The 20891-nt window shown below is 30.9% G+C and overlaps 2 protein-coding genes across 2 annotated transcripts; both read right to left on the reverse strand.

Annotated features, from left to right (window-relative positions):
• Positions 1 to 1625: 1625 nt before the first annotated feature.
• Positions 1626 to 5469, reverse strand: PGR7 (proton gradient regulation 7). The gene is made up of 5 exons (XM_022869041.2): positions 5022 to 5469; positions 4802 to 4882; positions 3520 to 3624; positions 3233 to 3382; positions 1626 to 1993 (listed from the first exon to the last, which is right to left on the reverse strand). The coding sequence occupies exons 1-5, from the start codon at positions 5385 to 5387 to the stop codon at positions 1766 to 1768; spliced, it is 930 nt and encodes a 309-aa protein (XP_022724776.2). The 5' UTR covers positions 5388 to 5469; the 3' UTR covers positions 1626 to 1765.
• A 4667-nt stretch (positions 5470 to 10136) lies between these two features.
• On the reverse strand, positions 10137 to 20249 carry LOC149510796 (RNA-binding KH domain-containing protein). The gene is made up of 7 exons (XM_089757018.1): positions 19550 to 20249; positions 16900 to 17268; positions 15927 to 16181; positions 13680 to 14063; positions 13423 to 13499; positions 10557 to 10668; positions 10137 to 10474 (listed from the first exon to the last, which is right to left on the reverse strand). Exons 1-7 carry the CDS (start codon positions 20135 to 20137, stop codon positions 10331 to 10333), a joined length of 1929 nt encoding a protein of 642 aa, XP_089613144.1. The 5' UTR covers positions 20138 to 20249; the 3' UTR covers positions 10137 to 10330.
• Between the last annotated feature and the right edge of the window lie 642 nt (positions 20250 to 20891).

Consider the following 20891-nt stretch of genomic DNA (forward strand, 5'->3'; position numbering starts at 1 on the left):
CTCAAAGTCCCACAAAATATTCATGAAGCTCTAAAAATACCAGAATGGGAAGCTGCTGTACTAGAGGGAATGGGGGTAGAGACAACAGGAAACAACAACAGTCCAAATTGGGAGAGATTATGGCAGCTTTCACTTCCAAGCAAGATAAAAATTTTTGCTTGGAGAATGGGAAATCAGGCTTTACCCACATATGAAAGACTGCAGCAAAGGAGGATAATGGCTGGTACACTATGCCCACGGTGCTAGGAGGATGAAGAATCTATCATACACACAACAAAAGACTGCCATTCATCGAAGGGGATATAGAGCAGAGTGGCTGGAATCCAAAGGACTAAATCTGGTTGAGCGGTTTGTAATGCTGGTTAACACAAGAATGGAAAAGCTGAGACGTATTATGGTAATGTGCTGGGCTATATGGTTCAATCGAAACGAGTTCATTAAAAATGGAAAGACTAGGGAGAGCCAAGAAACTGTTCATTTTATTGATATATAACTGCAGAAAATTGATTCTGCTCATGCAAAAATCTTAGTCAAAGCCATAAGAGTTGAAGTCAAATAAAGTGCACCGGAGGAGTACGAAGAGAAAATTAATTTTGAGGGAGCACTAAATCTGGATAAGAGTTGGAAGCATGGGATTGATTGCCAGAAACCACCATGGAAGGGTTTTGTGAACTACATCCATACTCATTACAGGAATTAAGGATGCAACAATAATTGAGGGGATTGCCGCATCAAAAGCAGCTGAATATGCTTCAGAAGAAGGGTGGAATGAGATTATTTTGGAAGAGGATGCAAAAGGAATGATAACTTAGTTTGGGTTAAGATTTAAAATTTTTGAATTCAATTTGATAATTTTAAGTATCGACACTTTCAAGATTCAAGAATCAGATTATTGAATTCACATTTAATTTTTTAATCATTTTAATGGTTGCATTCTCTTGTTATTTCAGTCTGATCGGGTTTTCGGGACTTTTTAAACAAAATTCTTTTTTAATCATTTCGCGTTTTAATCAGATTCAAGTTCGGAGTTTTTGAAACTAGTTTCCTGATTGGGATTCCTTTTAATAACTCTGATGATAAATGTGATTAACATTCTTCAAAACTGAATTGTGATTTAAACAAACGCATTTATTTAAGAAAAGAATTGTGAATATAAAGAAGTGATCACTTCTTTATATTATTTTCAAAAACAACAAAAAAAAAATGGTTAACAGAATCAAAATCAACAACTTAATTCATTAAATTAGTATTACTTATAGCATATGATTAGCGCATAAAATGATAATTATTTTATATTATATTTGATTTATATAAAAAAAAAAGATAAAATTACAAAAATAATTCATCATCTTAACATTAGATCATTCACTTCTCTCAAAATAAAAAAAATTATTTTTAATTTATGAAATTAAATTTACATATTTTATTATATCTTTAAAAATTATATAATAATTTAAATTATATAAAATTTAAAAAAGTATAATTTTGATTAATAAATAAAATTATTTTATTATAATATTTGCAAACATCAACCACAAAAAAAAATTATATTATTTAATTTAATTCTATTCATAATATCATTTTATCTTATTATAATTTTATATATCAAACAAACCAATAAAGCATAAGATAATGTGTTCTTTTGTTCATTTGAATTGTAATAATTATATATTAATTCATAACATTTACAATGTAAACATATCAAATTACTTATGTGTTATTTGAATTTGAATCAAAAACACTTAAAATAAATTCATGAGACAATTTATGTAATTTGTTTTAATTGTTTCACCTTCTGAAAGTCAGGGACATGGAAATTTTTCTCCACCTCCCAAGCAATTTGAGACATACCATTGAATGATGACTTAGCACCTTTCTCATCAGACACTTCATGGGGAAAAGGAATTCGAACCTCAAATACACCATTCCGAGGAGAGTAAATCCGCAGATCAAAGCCAAGACGATCAACCCATATCATCTTTGCATCCGATACCTGCTATGCCATATGGAATCCCATAAGAGTATGAGACAAAACTTAAGTCTGAATCTACATTGCAGGTAATAGGCAAGCATGCAACTTTATGTCACATTAGATAGTTCAGCGTCACTGGTACTCATAAGATGTTATGAATACCGGTGTAGATTATACAAAACATGCTAATACCAGTTTATGAACGTTTAGTCTTTCACAATAGGGTAAACTCTTGTAGTTCGTGAGTTTCCCACTTACATCCCCTGGGAAAAATTTTTCTCACTTATAAACTTATGGTTCACTTATAACCAAAAGATGGTTATATTGTCAAAAATCAACAAGATATCAGTGAAATTACAAAATTACCTTCATAATAACATAATAAACATATGAGGTTACAGGGAGTGTATGTGGAGTTTACCATTCATAATAACATAATAAACAAATGAAATGACATAATAAACTTTTGCAGAATGTATTTAAGACAGTTGGAAGAACCCGAAGCATGATGAAATTTGTAGACAAGACAGACATTGTAGGTAAAGATGCATTGCATAATCTCTCTCTCTCTCTCTCTCTCTCTCAGATTTTTAACTCTTCATATTTGAGAACAATATTTACATAAATCCAAAACCAGAAGCACTATGATAAATTAGCAATTGAATAAGTCAATTCCATCGTTGTCCAAACAATTATATTCAACAATTTTACAACTGTTAGTGTCATCTTAAAACAAAGCATATCAGCTACTTGGTCCCGATTATGCACAACCAATGTATTCCATTACTGATTACAGATGATACTCCAATCCTTAGCAGCAGACAAAACTCAACACAACATTTAAATTCCTTCCTAACCTCAATGGCTATAGGAAATTATAAATTTCAAGCATCTTACAAATCTTAAAAAAAAAAAAAAAAAAGCTTAAAGGAAGCAAGAGCCAGATCATGCTTTGTTTCCGCTGTGACATAGTTTCTGTAAATTTCACATTTTTTAAACCAACTAAAAGATTAGAAAGCCTAACAAGGGTGCCAGTGAATGAAAAGAATTTGGATTTAGGTTTTCTTAAGGCAACTATAAAACAAATGAAATCTTAAGCAATATATACCCTCTCATTTAAAAAAAAAAAAAAAAAAAGGAGAAAGAGATTGGATGAGACTGAATTGCTGATTTCTAACACAGAATTCTAGATAAGCAGTAATCAACAATCAACACTGAAGTAGAAATTATCTAAAAAAGGGATAATGGATTGATATGCACCTGGAAGTCCAAATCAACATATACATTGCAAAACCGGTGGACATCTTCCATGTTATTTGTATTAATTTCATTGACAATTCCGTCAGCAAAGTCTCGAAGTGGATCAGGATTTGCATTTTTATAAGCTAACGAAGTGACCCATATACCATCCTTCAAGAGTTACAGAAAGCATACTAGAATTAATACATTTGAATATATTACTATTAATTAAAATAAAACATTCTAACAGAAGTCAGTAGGCTAAAAATTATTACACATAAAGCATACAAGTCAACAAAACAGAATACCTCGTTGAAGTCTTCTATCTGAAGTACTCTTTCTACATCAACAATATATAGATTGTTTTCATCTACTTCTTCTCCAAACCTCTTCTTCCATGTTGAGTCAAGCCGCTGAGAAGGAGATATTCAATTTAAAATTCAAATAGAAAGTTGATTTAGACTCAGACCCTATTCTAACAAAAGAGAGATGAAAAGGGAGCAAAGTGATAACTGTTCAGCAGAGGCAGACACAGAAAATGCATCAAACGTTGGACTTCTACTTGTAAGAAACATGCTGAGGGAGCAATATCAATTTAAATTCCGAATAAGAAAGTTGAATTAGGTTCAGAGCAAATTCAAAAAGAGAGACAGACAGGAAACAAGAGAATACGCATGTTACCATAAATTGTTGCCCTCAATTGGCATCTTCAATGATTACACGCTTACCAGCTACCTCTCATTTTCATCAATAATCTAACCCAAAAAATAATAGGAAAAGAATATAAAACATTTGGAAGTTATTAAAATAACAAAAGGGGAAAAGATTAAGAATTATTTTCATAACAATTGGGTACAAGAAAACTCAAATGGATCACAAAGTTTAAGCAAAAGTCTTGTAGCTTTGAAAAAACAAAGTCTTGTAGCTGAAAAAGATGGAAATTCCACTCAAGTTCGATCCTCATTCTATAATTCTTTCACTTTATTCTATTCATGTTAGAACTTACATGATTTTGCAATGAAGTGCTTCAACAAACTTTTAGTAATTTCAGCCCTTCACAACATTTTCACAAAAATATTACATCTTACAATGCTTCTGATCAAGTTAACAAAACGCCATCTTAACTTTTCTTTACAGCATTTCTGGAACATTTCTACTTAAAATATATATATATATACTTCACACAGAAGTTCCAACTGGGCCAAACAAGCTCTTATCAGACAATCCAATCAGCTTTATCTGAAGCTTGTATTTGAATCAAGAAAGCACAGAACAATTAATAAACTATTTGAAGAATTGGAAGAAAACTCTAAAATTTAAAATTCACTATGATTAAAAATCAGAAATAAACACAGCTATGAATCCTACATAAAGAAAACAACATATACAAGGGCAAGGCACACATATAAAAGGTAAAGCTTCTACATGATGAGAAAGTTGTTGCAGCTAAAGAAAAACATTAGATGTCTCAAAGATTAGTCTCAAAATAATATCCTGATTCTTCGGCCACATAATTATGGTTAAACGTCACATCTTGTATAAGTTATGAATGAAGTAATAAATGTCAACTTCAAAACAGAAAAAACTTACTCTCAAGACCATTGGATCTGCTGGTTTGTCAAGACTGCCCTGTATCGTGCACTGAGGAGTCCGCAACCCACACTGCTCTAACTGATTGAAAGCAAATCATATCAATAAGAATATCTACAACTATACATCCAAAAACTCTTAGCATTACATTTTTTAACCTTATCAAACAAAAGAAAGATCATAAAATTACAGAAAGACATATGGGTGTAACAAAATTGACCTGAACATGGAGGGCAGAGCGCTTATCAAGAGAGAGCAGCCTAGAAGCCTGAGCCAAGCACAAAACAGGGGTCCCCTCAGGATCCACAGCAAACTTCACACCAACGCTCAAGGGCCAGCCATCTTGGGCTATAGTGGAGAGGGTCCCCATACAAGACAATTCCATGATGGTCCTGGAAACCTCAGCTGGAAATGGCTTGTGGTTGCCGATGGCACGGGTTGTTGTTGGGACTGAAACAGCGGAAACCGAGCATAATTTGAAGGAGGTTTTGAGAAATGGGGTTCGTTTTGGAGGAAGGAATTTGGGTTTTGAAGGAAAGACTGGGAGGGGAAAGTGGGTTGACAAGGATTGAGTTTGGAGATTCATTTTTCCTTTTTCTTCTTGATGGATTTCCCAACAAGATTGATAGATATCGTTTGCTGTCTTTGTTTTTGCTTACTCGGCATTAGGCCGCTGTTTTTAAGTTATAAAATAAAAAAAATGATAATAAAAAAAATATATTATTAAAGGAATTAGATTAAAATTATATGTAATAATAAAATTTTAAAATTTATTTAAATTGTTTATTAAATGTTTTATATAATAGAATTTATTCCTTATATTAAATTAATAAAATTATTTTATAATTTTTAAATCAAAATCAAAATAACAAAGGAAAAAAAATGGCAAGGATTCAATTGGTATTAGAATATTATTGGAGGAGAAAAACAAAAAAACAATCTCATCGGTATCCAGTCAACCAAAAAAAGCTAGCTGGTGACGGACCAACACCGAATCGCACCAACCACCCGCTTGGGTGTCCTCCAGGCAATAAGCATAAAACTGCATAGCAACTGGCCTCCCACCGAAGTTTTGGCTGCATCCAAACGAGCTCTAAGTCAGTTATATGGGTATCTCTCAAAATTATCAATTTGACGGTATAAAAAAAATTATATTATTGAGCAAACATTATAAAATTGGAAAGTTCTATTTACACCTTAATCTTTACTTTATATACCTAATATTAATAATATCCCAAATTCAAACCCCTGAAATTTATTTATACTCTTTGCACCCTAAACTCATAAAGTTACAATTCCAAAAAATTTTAAAAATAAAATTTTTTTAAAAAATTCAAAGAATAGAAAAAAAAATCTAAAAAATTAAAAATATAAGTTTTGAACACATAAAAAAATAACAAATTTTAAAAAATATGGACATTTTTAAAATATTCAAAATATCAACAATTTGTTAAAAAATTAAAATTTTTAATTAAAAGTGAAAAAAATTAAAAAATATATATTTTTACAAAAATTCAAAATTCAAAACAAATCTAATTTATTTTTTATAAATTTAAAATTTTAAAAATGAAAAAAAAAAAAAAGAGAAACAATCAAGGAAAAACCTTTAAATAAAATATTTTATTGAAAAAAATAATAAAGTTCAATGTTCAATAAAACCTTCTATTACTCATGGAAGAAATTGAAAATTTACCAGTCGTATGGTTGGGAGAATTGCAATTCCATTCTTTCCATAACCAATTAAGGGTAAATTTGTTATTATATTATGATTTAATGTTAAATTTTATCATTGTAATTTAGTTTTATTGAATTTTACTATATATTATATTTTAGCTTCATTTTTTAAGGATAAAAAGTAGAAATATTTTATTCATACAAGTGCTAGAGAAGTAGAAATTGTAATGTGAAGCTAAAAGAAATAGTACATGTTGCATGCCAACAAGGTCGAGTTAAAAAAAAAAAAAAGGAGGTAAATGTGGCATGCCATTGTCGAAATACAATAGAATTACTTTTATTATTCGAAAAAAAAAAAAGAAATAAAACTTATGAAAAATTAAATTAAACAAATATCATTTCATGATAGTGTGATAGACATCTCAAAATTTGAAAAAACAAAAAAAAAATAGAAGGAGATTTTTTTTTTTGAAAATCTCTAGAATTTTGTTTTAGATATTTTAAAAAATTAAAAATAAAATTTCCTCCGAGATCTTCCCAAAATTTTCTTCTAAATACTTTTTTTTTATCAATAAAATTAATAAATCTGTAAATAATGTTTTATATGTATACAACAATAAGGCTCCAAAACTTGAGAGCAACTAACACTAAAAAGGTATTTTGATTCGTACTTGATGGGTTTTGATTCAATTCGATTAGATATTTTAACATTATTTTTTTTTTGAAAATCGAATATTAGGTTGAATTAAGTGATAAAAGAAAAAATCGATATTGGATCGTGATCTAATTTTAGGTAAACTCGACTTTATTCGATCTAATATATATAAAAAAAATTTTAATTAATTAATTAATTTTATATTTATATATAATTTTATATTTATATTAAAAATAATATTTTATTAATTTCAAATCGAATCAAATATAATTTTATATAATATCAAATCGTGTCGAATTCATATATATAAAAAAAAATCAAATCAAATCGATTTAAATATTATATATAAATAATCAGATTAAATTCAAAGTAAATAAAAATTCATTTGAATCCGTTTTGACCCATCATCATCTATAACTAACACGGTTACATAAAAGAATTACTAATTACTTAATTAAACTCAAATCAATATCCCCAGTTGAAATCGATCCTTGTCCTCGAGGTTCAAATGTCGCTGCTGCAGATCATGAGCAGCTTCCCAAGAAGCAGCCTCTAGAAAGTAATAGTCCATTGAACCAGCACCTCGGTCACAGATCTGTTTGCTGGCGTCCTTATCCTCGTGGCAATGATTTGTAAAGGCTACTCTCGAATAGTACCATCATTTTCTACAATAGGTAGCTGCACTTTGAGTAGGCCTCGTACGAACATGTTTCGGTTCAGGATGAATTTTAGTGCTCGGATGAAGCAGCAACAACCTTGCCAATTCTCTCCAATATTTGATAAAGCCCAAAGTACTTAGCAAATCAGATAAATCATGTTCATTACAGAATGTTGCCTATATGATTGTAGTTTCAAGTAGATCCATTTACCTACCTCAAATTACCCATCACTTCTTTTTCTTATCGGTCATATTCTTTATTCTGACTTGAGCTCTTTGTAGGTAAAACTTGAGCATTTTAATACCACCCATTAACATTCAAACATAATCGGGACATGTACATGCAGTGAACTTTTTAAAATTTTCAATCTCAAATACAAGATCAACTATTGATTTTATGATGCACAACAAAACATGCCTTCGCTTAATAGTAGAATTTTACTTATAAAATTTCGTTCTTTACATCAAATTATAATATTTTAAAATAAAATAATAATTAAATCGAATCGAATAAAATATAATATAAAACTTAAGTTCGAGCTCAAATTTTGAAGCTCGAAATTAGATTCAAACTTTACCGAGTTTTGTTTTTTTGACATTGCTCAGCTTGATATGGTTATCAAGCTACTCATGCTACTTATATTAAAATAGTTGTTAATCTTTTTATAAAGAATGAGTGCTTTATATAATAATTTATTTTCCCATTTAATTGTTAAATTTGGTGGATGAGAAAGAAATGTTTAAGACTAATGAAGGAAAGGTCAATTTGACTAGGAGATCAATTATAGCATCAGAAGAAATTTCTAATATAGTGGATTGATGGAAAATTAAAATGCATATCTGTGTTGAAAATTTTCTTTAATTTTTGTTTTGTACTTTGAAGTTGAAATTATCTTTTCTTAATTGATAACAAAAAACTTTTAATTTTTATTAATGTCTTTTATCAGTTTATTGTGATTGTTTTGTTTTCTTTATTGTTTTTAAAAGTAATGATTTTCTTATTCAAAGTTTATATTAAAATACTAAAATGTTTAAAAGTAAATGTTATAATTAATTTTATTGAATATTACAATGATGTTTTATTTTAAAATGATTAATTTATTATTGATTTATTTAATTATTTTATCAAAATAAAAAAAATAAAAAATTATTTATAATACATTTTAATAAAGATAAAATTACATTTCATTATGTTATAATGATAGAAATAATTTGTAATAGTAAAGAAAAATATATATACTAGATAATTTAAAATTATTTATAATATATATTAATAAAATTACATTGTATTATGCTATAATGATAGAAATAATTTGTAATCGTAAAGAAAAAATAGATACTAGATAATTTAAAATAAAACTAAAATAAATTAATCATTTGTTGTTTTTATATTTTATTAAATTAATATTTTTAAACAAAATTTTATTTAATTTAATATTAAATTTCAAATCAATTCAAATTTGATCTAATTTGAGTTCAATCCAATCCAAATTTCGGTTTCTTTTAGTTTGAATTAATTTAAATTTCGATTACTTTCAGTTTCGGTTGAATAAGTTTGAATTGAATTCTGATTAGAATGAGTTTGAGTGGTTCTTTAAGGTCGGATAAGATCGACGGATTAGATAAAATGGAAGTAGAACCACCAAAGATTATCTAAACCATACAATCACGTGCAATCCACCTGAATCCAAACATAATTTAATCCGATTAATAAAAAAAACCAATTCAGATCTGTCCAATTGCACATCCATAATAATTATAATAAAACTAATCAATCAAAATTCAAAATTATATAAAAACTATCAAAATTTTATATAAAATTTATACTTATAAATAATGAATTCTTACATAAATTTTTATTATAATTGAACAATTATAATATTATAATAAAAAATTTGTAGTTAAAATACTCCTAATCAGAACAGCTGAAAACAATCGAGACTCAAATTAACTTAAAATTTCATCTCATTGACATGTACTTATGTCACAAGTCGAGATTTAAATTTCAAACCCGCGTAATTTCAAAATTTAAATATTTACTCATCCGACATTTTAAATTAATTTACCTGTCACAATTCATACTCTTATAAGATATTGTCCGCTTTGATCAACTGACCTCACGATTTTATCTTATAAAAAACGTCTCACAAGAAAAAATAGTGCGAACATTTTTATACTCCAATGATCTTTCTTTTATATTCTATGTGAGTTATAACTACTCCTTAAATTTGTGACACTTATAACTAGCTGAGGTATCATAAAAGAATAGACATCATTTCTTTATCCAAGTTTTACTAGGGCATTATTTTCTCCGGCCAAAGTGACTGGTTCTTGAAATCCATTCATCGTCAGAAAGAAATTCTTATGTGGGCTTTAAATATTACTAAAAAAACTAGTAAATACTTTTAACAATTTAACGTTCAGAACATATTTCATCCATCTATCTAAAGAGAGGAAAAAAACGTACCTTCAGCAAATAACCTATCCCATAAGGGGAAAAAAAAAACTCGAGGAGAAATTTACAACATATGAGAAAAGATTGTCAAGCTGCTGTTTGTCCGCAAAGGATAAAGGCTTGAATAAGGCTCTGTGCAGTACGCAACTGATCTGATGTTCCGGACACTACAACTAAACCCTCAGCAGCCCCCGGCTTTGGGTCATGAATAACCAAATTTGCTCCAGAAATCTAAGACAATGCAACATTACCAAGGTGAAATGAAGTATTAAATGATAATTAGACTATTGCAATCTATAGAATTATTATTCACCTGTCTGATGTGGCCCAGGTTACTATTATTCTCCCCATAAACATGGCATAAGTATATTTGAGGAATCACGATCTCAACCTTTGCGCTAGTCAAAATGGGTGCTTGGTTTCCACTGCTCAAAACATAAAGTTACACATCAATAGAATGGCAAGATCAATATCAAAGAGTTAAAATTTTTTAACCATCCAATTTTAGAATCAAGTTAAGACTTTCTGACAAAATTGAGAACCCAAACAAAAATAGGAGAAAACAAAGCAGTAAACAGTGGCAACCTTTCCAATCAGGAGCCATGTACACAAATATGTTTTCATCAGTTTTATTGAGTTTCTAGAATTTGGTGAATTGTGAAGGCATTAAGGGTTATATTTGATAACAGCAACTATTAGAGTTTAGGAAATAACATTTAAGTAGCAATGTTATTTCAATTTCTAAGCTTTCCAGAATGAGATAATGAGATAAAAGTATAGAATTGGATATTCTCTCCCTAATTTTTTTTTCTTTCCCTTTATTTCTTTCTGATTTCTCTCCCCTAAATTCCTTTTCATCTTTCTCATTTCTGTCTGATTTTTCCTTTTTTCTATGTTTCTCTCTTCTGTGGTCAGAGCTTAGAAAAAGTTTCACCTCCATGGCCATAATTCTTGCAACAATTAAACCAAAAGTTAAAGGAAATGCCATAAATGCTGCAAATGAAAAGATTAAAGAAAATAAAGGAGCTTTATATTTCAGTGGTTTGATCAAAAGATGACGATTGCAGGCCAACTCGCCAGAAATCAATCTCTCAGCTCGTGAAGTCCAACCAACAATAGTCAGCAGAGCAAAATGGAAAAGGGAAAACCATTGTTGAAGTCAAATCTACCATGCTTTGGTTGTTGAAACAAAACCCAAGACCTTTAAAAATCTTCTGTATTTTTTAACACACCATGATCTCAGAAATAATATATGAGAATTTCAAGATGGAGAATGCACAGTGTAAGAAAAACTAGGCAAATGTGGGAAAGTGTCACTTCTTTGATCACATTGTCTCAACATTTTTCTTTCCGATCAAATTATAAATAGGGATCATGATGAAACTATAGTTGTGTATGACAAGTGCAAGATTATTGTTGAGAAATATGAGATTGAAGAATTAGCAATTTAAAAGCAAAAGGAGGTATCCAATGATGAATAGTTACAGTTGATTGGTCACTTGTAGAACACAAAAACAGCAACCAACTTCCGTAGGTAAAAATATTGAGGTTGTGGAAGTAGGATCTGAAGATAGCTCAACTCATGGATATTCAAGTAAAAGAGGAGTTTGAGAATGTGCTACACAATATTCCATTGAATTAATTCCTTAAGGAACAGAAAAACCTAGTTGACAACGTTGTTGCTACAAAGGGAATGTGTTGATGAAAAAAGTTGTTCAAAGACTTTACTAGAGGTTGAATTTTCTCCAACACAGGCAGCATGATTATATGTCTATGGGTTTAATTGAACTTTTAGTATTTAGGTAATAAGACATTTAGGCTACATTTGGCACATAGGATTAGTTAATGGATAGGATACTAATCATCCTATCACATGTTTGTTATGCACTTAAATAAAAGAATTGGATTATTGAAAGGATTAGATATTCTATGCCAATAGAATAACTCTATCCTTTAGAAAAGTAGGGGATTGTTTTCAATCCATAGGATTAGATAATTTATCAGAATTTTTAAATAATGAATTTCCTATTTTACCCTTCAATTTAAAAACCTAAATTTTAAATTATCAAATATTTGAAAATATTCTCCACTTTCCAAATTTTCTTCGCTCTCCATCAATGGAGAACACCCATTTGTTCTCCATGAAAAAATGCTCTCTATTCCTCAAACTTTCTAACCCTAGAGCGATTATTTTGAACTCTCTTCATCAATTTTTCTTTTAGATTTCTCACTATCAAGTGGAGTTTTTTCAATTTTCTTTCAAATTTCTCAATAATCAAGAAAACCTTCTCTTGATTCCACAGGTGGAATATGAGCCAGCTTCGATTCCAAAATTGGAGATTCATTTGCTTCAAGTGCTTTCTTTGCCTATGAATGAACATGATTGAAGACACAAACTTACGACTTTCTAACTTTTATTTTCTTGGGAACCAAAGAGGAAAGTAAATTTTAGATTTGAACTGGAGGAGAATTAGGCATTCGTTTCTAGAATGTTCCATGTGTTTAAGCCCATCTCCTAACGTAGAGGAAAGGGCCATCGCCAATTGGAAAGTTCTAACTTTAAAATCAAATTAGTATATAAAAGGTAATTTTGACCAATAAAAAATATCATCCTACCCTAATCTTAATCTTGCACATGAAAAACATGATAAATGATAAAATAATATTCTATCTTATTCTTAATGCTTGCACACACCAAACATAACATAGGATGACATAATTTAATCTAATCCTATCTATAATCTTATATTATCCTATCCTATCATAATCTTGTGTACCAAATATAGCCTTAAGGTTATATTCAGTATTTCATATTAGCCTTGGGGTTTAGGAAGTAGCGTATAAGACTATAAGTAGCTGTATTATGTCCAGTTTCTACTATCTTTTTGATGATGATTGAAGATATTCAAACATTGTGTATTGGATTTAGATTCATTATCCCTATTTCTTACTTTCCCCTTTTTTCTTTATGATTCCTCTCCTTATTTCTTCTATTTCTCCCCAAGGTTCCCCTGTTTCTTCCCCCTTCCCCCTTCCTCCATGATTTTCCCTATATTAAAACCATAAGGGATTCAAAGTATGCAATGCCTGGTTTTCCAGAATGTCAAACCCAACATATCAAGTTGACAGAATCATATGAGCAAAAGTTAGAGTGATAATCTATGGAAGAAAAGTATCACCTTCCTGGAGGTCCATTTCTTGCAACAAAGCCAGAACCAACATCAGAGACTCCCCTATGGTTCCCAGATGTAGCAGCCTGAAAAAACTCAAAGAATGAAACAATAAAGGCATTTACATATTGTCACATAGATGTTAATTATAGGAGAAAAAAAAAGATAAAATAAATATCATAGCTATGAAAGAGACATCATCAAATATGTTACATCTCTATAACCAATTCATAAAAGTTTGGCCAGGATAAGGCCAAACCACCAACCTGAGGAGTCCATGATCCTGGAGAAGATGGCCTGTCAAACATGGGACCATGTCCATGTCTGTCACCTCCATAGGGATATGGTACACGATCTAAGTTAGCTGGACCCAAGTGATCCATGCCATGTGAAAATGGTGGTTGGTGATCAAGTGGTTGGGAAGGAACAACAGAACGGACATGAAATGGTCCACCTGGAGAAGGATAGGGACCTGGGGAGGCGGGGTTATGTCTTGGCATGAATGATGGAGGTGGCATTTCTGGAAAAGGAGGTAAATATGGAGGGGGATTAATGCCTGGAAAGGGAGGTTTCATTGGGAATATAGACTCCCGAAGCCTGCCTGTTATATGAAACAAAGCATCCTGCACTGATTGCAAACTACCGATAACCTGTTAAAATGCAAACTTCAGATATTCTATGAATGCCTCCTAAAATATTAAAAAATAATTAAATAATTAAAAAAAAACAGCAATTAGGTTGCAATTTTTGAATTCCAATCCATTTTCTTTTTCAAATGCTAATAGATTTGATAATGAAATAGCATGAATTGGTTGCAATCTGTTGACATATAAAAAGGATACAGTTCATGGCTGAGAATTATTACAAGAACCATATGATACTAGAGATTAAGAAACATAAAACTGGAAAAAGTACAGTGCAATAAGGATGGTGTAAAAGTAATTGTAAATTGTAAACAGAGAAATATTCATGACAGGCTAAATCCAAAAGCTCTCAAAAGGACATCAAATACAATTTGTTAGTACTTAGTCCCTTTGTTGCCAAAGAATGATAATTTCTTAACTTGCTGAAAAATCCACCCCGTTAAGTTGTATCTTTGGTCACCTAGCTCATACAGTCAAACTATACGCACAGATTAACAAACTTAGTCAAACTCAGACATGGTGAACCTTTCATGAAAGTAATTGATGAGAGGAACTAATATTTTATAATAACTAAATCATTCAGAAAGGAATTGTGCAACATAGATACCAAAGTCTATTGATGCCATAAAAAATTGACATTGTACAAGTCAACATATAAATAGATTGTCAAATATTAAAGAACACTGCTCATATGTTAGTCTCCATTATTCCAAGCAGCACTGCAAGCCAGAAATGAAAACAAGCAGTCACAATGAAATTTGAGATGATTCAAGCAATCTCCTGATGAAATGAGGAGAAAAGATAAAATAAGAAACGATCAAAAAGTTGCTAAACTAATTGCTCAGGGACTCAGGAGGAGCTCCATCAATATACCCTTAAGTAGAGATGAAAATCTCAGCATTGAAATAAGTAAAAAAAAAAGCCCAAAACAGATTCAATCCTGAAGCAGCCAGTACTTTACTGATAATCTGAAGATATTAACTATTTGAAAATGAATCCCTTCAATTCTGTGGCAACATAGATTTGTAATTTCAAAATCTACGGCATCCATAAACAATAACATGTGCAGCTCTAAAATTACAAAAAGGTTGCAGGGGAAGGATGCTGCATGTTAGCATTCGGCATTTCTAAGATAATGCAAGCTCCAAGATAAGCCATAATCTCCCTAGAATATTAATCTTTTAAATTGACATTGAATCTTCAAGCAGCTTCAGCAGCTGACCCCTGGTTTGCATGTGGTCCTTTTCTACAGAAGAACATTGCCCTTAAGCAATAAAGATTTTTAGACCAGTCAGGATGAAGCTAAACAAGTTTCACATGAATATGCATCATGATAAAGTTAAATAGCAAAGATAAGACACCGAAACCTGCGCAGGAGCATCAGCATACCGGTATTTACAGTAAAATATATTCTTGTTATCATATTAGTTTGTAGTGAATAAAACAAGGTGCAAGGGGGATGAAGGTTAATTAATCCACTTGGAAATTCCTATGGCGTACATTTTCCACAATGAGCCTATGTAGTTTTAGGTCCTTGCATGTATGGAAGCATAACGTTCACATATTTTTCATTAGCTTACATGTTTGCTAGACTGCTGTTGACCAGATTAAAAGCTACCTGGTCTAAAATAAAAAGCTATGAGAACAGAAAATGTCTATTTTTATACCATAACATAATTTTTCTTAACAAAGCATGAAGAAATTAAAATGCTACTTGTACAACAGTTTCAATTTCATGACAGTACCAGCAAGACAGCGGAGTTAGAAGCTTCGGTAGAATAAACAAGCTGTCTGAGGAAAAAGTATCATTGATGTCAATCACATGAAAGATAGTAGAACAGAAAATTAATGTCTATTATCGACAATTACCTGTACAACTTCATCATTCTGGGATCCGATACACTTTGTAGGTTGTTCTTTCGGAAATAACCGTATACTAGCACCAGTAGCTCTTCTCATTTCAGATACAATGTGACCTCCTTTACCCAATAAACAACCAATCTGTTGAGAATGTACAAGAAGACAAGCAATAACAGCAGCACCAGGTTCAAATCCAATCTCAGCAATTCTAGAATGCACGCGAATAACAGCTTCCTGTGCCGGAGAATATCTTTGCTCTGCATGCTGCAAAGGCAAAGACATAAAGAGCGCTGATTAAACAGAACACAAATACACTCCACAAATTCATGTAAGATATTCGTAGGTTATTACTCCATTAACATGTCAAGAAAGACTTCCTTTGAGAAAGTTGTATTTCAGGTGTTGCATTTTTCTTCAGGTGCTAAGATCCACCAACAAAGATAGGCCATGATCCAAGAATAAGTCAACTTAACACATTCATGGTTGATAAAATGTAGAAGACAGCGTAATTCAATTGAAAATATGTGCCCTAATCCCAATATGTGCCCTAATCCCATGTCCAGTATGCATGACTAATAACCCACCCAACAATATGCCATAAGATCAAAGACTACCTAAAAAGAAGGTTAACCGCAAACAGTGTAACAACCAAAGGTCCAACAAAGTAAATAATAAGACTACCCCATTATGATGAAAAGATTTCAGAAGATGAATAGGTCTAATTAAATTTTGAACATTGTACCTATAAAGTTAGTGATTCATGTAAAACTTCTTATTGTCTAGAAGAAAAAGATCGTCATTCATCATGTCTATTTATTATTTCAACACATATGTGATACTATTATAAATCAAGCAAAATGTTCCAGATTTGAGGACCAACAACCAAATGGAAAAAGCCTCCCATTTACCAATATGCAAGAACATTATAGCTCTCCAGAAAATACTAAAGGAGAATAATTCAAAGACAATTAGGTTCCCATGCCTCTCGCGCAGATATCACTACAATCCGCTCATCTGAATCAATAGCAGTATCAGCAATCTTGATCAATGCTCCAGTTTCACACTGCAAAGCCCGTATTACAGAGCCACCTTTCCCTATCAAACTACCAACCTTGTCAGCTTGGCATAACAACTTAAATACAACTTCTTCTTCTAGTCCTACTCTGTTATGGACTACAGCATTCTCATGCGCTGGATTAAAAGGATAACCCCTTGAATGATAATCTGCGTGAGGACCAGATGTATAACCCCAAGGAGGAAATGGGTCCACCTGAGAATGCATACCATTTTCTTGAAGAGAACTTGAAATAGAAAAGAGTGCTTTCTTTACAGCTGAAAAGTTTCCCGTTATCTGCAGAAAGGCCCACAATAATGAAGTCATAAAAATATATAAACAGGAGAAAAAATACAAAAATTGAGCATTATACATATTTGAAAATGTTGTAAAATTATAACTATGAAATTTAGATATACAAGAGATCTTAACGTCCTTAATGTATGAGAATTTTGGTTTAAAGTTTAGCAGTTGCTTTAACATAATATTGGTAGTTTCCCATTTTACATTTCAAGTCAGGAATAAAAATGTAGCATTTCTTGAAGTCTGTCAAAAGTTTTATGTGATTCACCCATAAAGAAAGAGAGAGCAACTTTATGTGACTTTCAGCTGTTATGCTTTATTTGAGATTGTATGAAGCAACGCTAACCTTAGGTGTGAAGCTTTTAGCTTTGAGTGTGATGCCTAAGGAAAGCCTACATCTCTTTCTCTCTTTCTTATTCTTTTATCCATAATCAGTTCAATTTAAAAACTAATAATCCTAAACCATTCCCTTTATACCCCATAATAGTCATTTATCAAGCCCTAACCAAGCACACATCAGAATGACCATCCAGTTTTAACCCTGACCATAATTCACAGGTCATTGGAATGTTCTAAACTCACCTATCCTTTATTTCTCTTTCACCCCTAATCCCACGAGAATCCCCATTTGTTCCCAAAGTTTCCCATCCTTTCAACATCATTTAACTCGCCTAATTAAGCTGCCATGCCACATCTGGTATTATTTTTTGTAAATTGAACTTTGAAGCTACCCCATATAAATGTCCTGTGCCAACATCGAAAACATCTAAATTCCTAGAAACAAAATGTGTTTGCCAATACTACTATTGAAACCTTTCATAAATTGTTTGAGAAAAGATCAATATTGGTGCATCCATGTATGAAGTACATGATAGTTGGCATATAGTGAACATAAAATTCTTCACTCTGGCTTGCAAAAAATCCTATTTTTTCTAGTCATTTTTCTTTCCAATAAATCTTAAAGCTAGATTAAAAAAAAATATGCATATTACAAATTCTGGAAAACGGTGAATTGTAAAACCTTGCTCTTTTATGAATAACTTACTTGCCAATCTGAAATCTTAGGAAAACACATTTATCAAATCAAACCTCAAGGCAACTATCATCAATCATGACTTAAGAAAACAAAGTGTTCTTAGAAAGATAGTAGGCATCATACAAAACAGCCCAAGGTGCTATGACAAAATGGAGAGCAATTTAAATTTTTTTGTTTTTTAAACAAATGGTAACATAAAAAAGGGTAAATTAGGCTAGTAGGGGTTTTTTGCCTTTTCGGTCATTTATTTTATTCTCTTTGCAAGCTTCTATTATCAGTTTCAATCTACACTAGCAAACTTCTAAAACCATTAATTATCAGCCATCTATTAAATTTGATTGATTCTAGCTCTATCATTGTCAAATCTTTGTAAATTCTCTAGGAGTAGCGAGCTATAGTACACCAATCCTACCTATCTATATAAAAGCACAAATGTTGGTAAAACTTTTGATTGACCAAAACCAACATCTTTGCTCATTATATTTTTAAATTTCCATTTTTAATGTTTTCATTATAAATATTAATACGATTTATCTAATTTATAAATAAGAATTCTAATTACATTGAAGGCTTTTATTAAATGAATTTATTTAATAAATGAAAAAGAGTTAAGGTTTACATTGAATTGTTTCATTTTCAGAGTTCTAAATTTATATTAACATCAAAAGCAACAAACTTTATTTTAATATGATATGTTTTGCACTTGAGACAAATTTTACATATTACGACAAAATTTGGATAATATAAAATTTATTAGTTTCAATTATTTGTATAATATGCAACTCTATGTTTAATATATAATTATTATATAAAATTTTAAAAACGGATTAAATAAAGTATTCACATGGGTCCTATATGAAAAAGATACTATTTATATCTAATTTAAACATATAAAATAACATTAGATGTAGCTTAAAATTCTAAAGCCTCAGTTGGCATTGTGATTAGAGCTTTATTTGATTGTGATCATTGAATTTGGCTTGAATTTGGCCACAAAAACATTGCCATACAAGGTAAGTTTGCTCTCAGTAGCAAAAGAGAGTAGGAACTTAATTTTGCAATTGCACTGAGATTGCTCTCAATTATTATTTTTGCACCTCAACTGCAATACCAAAATCTAATAACTAGACTACGGTAAAAATTCTTTTAATCATTTTTATGCATATTAAACAATTATAATTGAATAAGAAAAATAGAAAATTAAGAAGTCATTAGCGAAGAACAGAGAAAAGATGATACCTGAAGCAGCTCATCCCCTGGAGAAGCGTATGGTGGAATCTGATCCCTAGTCAACACCCTGATTTGAGTCCCATTTTCATGCCCAATCTTCTCCAAAACCCTACCCCCTCTACCCAATAAACACCCAGCCTGATTAAACCCTAGCAACATTCTACAACAAACGACCAAATTTTCGCTTTCTTTTTCTGTTTCTTTATCATCAGCCGCATCACCTTTCACTATTCTCTCGAATACCCTAACCACCGCCTTCTGCAACGGCGACCAAGACGACGTCGTTTCCTCCTCCCCGCCACCAGCACCTCCTCCAGAAGAACAAGTATTGCAGCCATCATCGCTGGAATCTTGCTTTGGCTCTGCAGTGGCATTGGCGTTTGGGTTCTCGGCGTTGTGGGAAATTGGACTTTTGTTATCGGCGACGATTTGGATGATGCGTTCATCGAAAGGGTCGTCGAGGATGCGGATTTTGGTGGAAGTTAGAGATTGGAGTTGCCGAATGACGGAGCCGCCTTTACCAATTAGGGCGCCGGTTTTTGCGGATGGGCAGAGCAGTCGAATTTGGATGGTTTCGGGCGGTGGACGTTTCTCCATTGAAAATACTAGAGTCGGATTATAGAAATTGAACACTGAAAACTCTTCGGATTCTGAGTCCGGTCACAGTCTTAGCCTTAGCCATAGCCGGTTTCTGAATTCTGGGCACTTCAGTCGTAATTGGACTTATCATACTAATTTTATTATTAATTTTAATGAAATTTATTTAATATAAAATTTTTTAATCGTAATTATAATGATTTTTTATTATAATTATAATAATTTTTTATTATTTTTAATTTTATTAAAATTAATCTTTTCACTGATTTAAATAAATTCTTAATAAAAATTTACCAAGCTTTGTAAACTAAACTGTATCAACTTTACAATTTTTATTATTATTATCTTTTAATATGACTCAAGATTAAGATATTTTATAGTAAGTATTTATTTTTATGAAATAAATAAAAAATTGATTATTTATATAAATATTAAGAAATAAAAATTATATATATTTTCTTTAAATGTGAAAAAAATGTAATAATTTTCCGTACATGTTTTTACAATAAAAAATAGATAAAATTAAATTTTAAAATGTGAATTTTCACTTATGTTCTTAAAACTATAAATAAATTTATGCTATAATCTTATTAATACTTGTCTAAGATATTTGGCAAATAAAAGGACATGTGATTTTATTAATCAAATTTTAATAATTCATAATTCTTCAAATCAAATTTTATTTATAAGTAATTTCTATTTTTAATTAGGTTAGAAATAATTAAAAATAAAACTAAATTTCAACTAATTAGAT

Source organism: Durio zibethinus, chromosome 28, assembly GCF_047325235.1.
Source record: "Durio zibethinus cultivar Kanyao isolate XHJ-2024 chromosome 28, ASM4732523v1, whole genome shotgun sequence".
Lineage (NCBI taxonomy): Eukaryota > Viridiplantae > Streptophyta > Magnoliopsida > Malvales > Malvaceae > Durio > Durio zibethinus.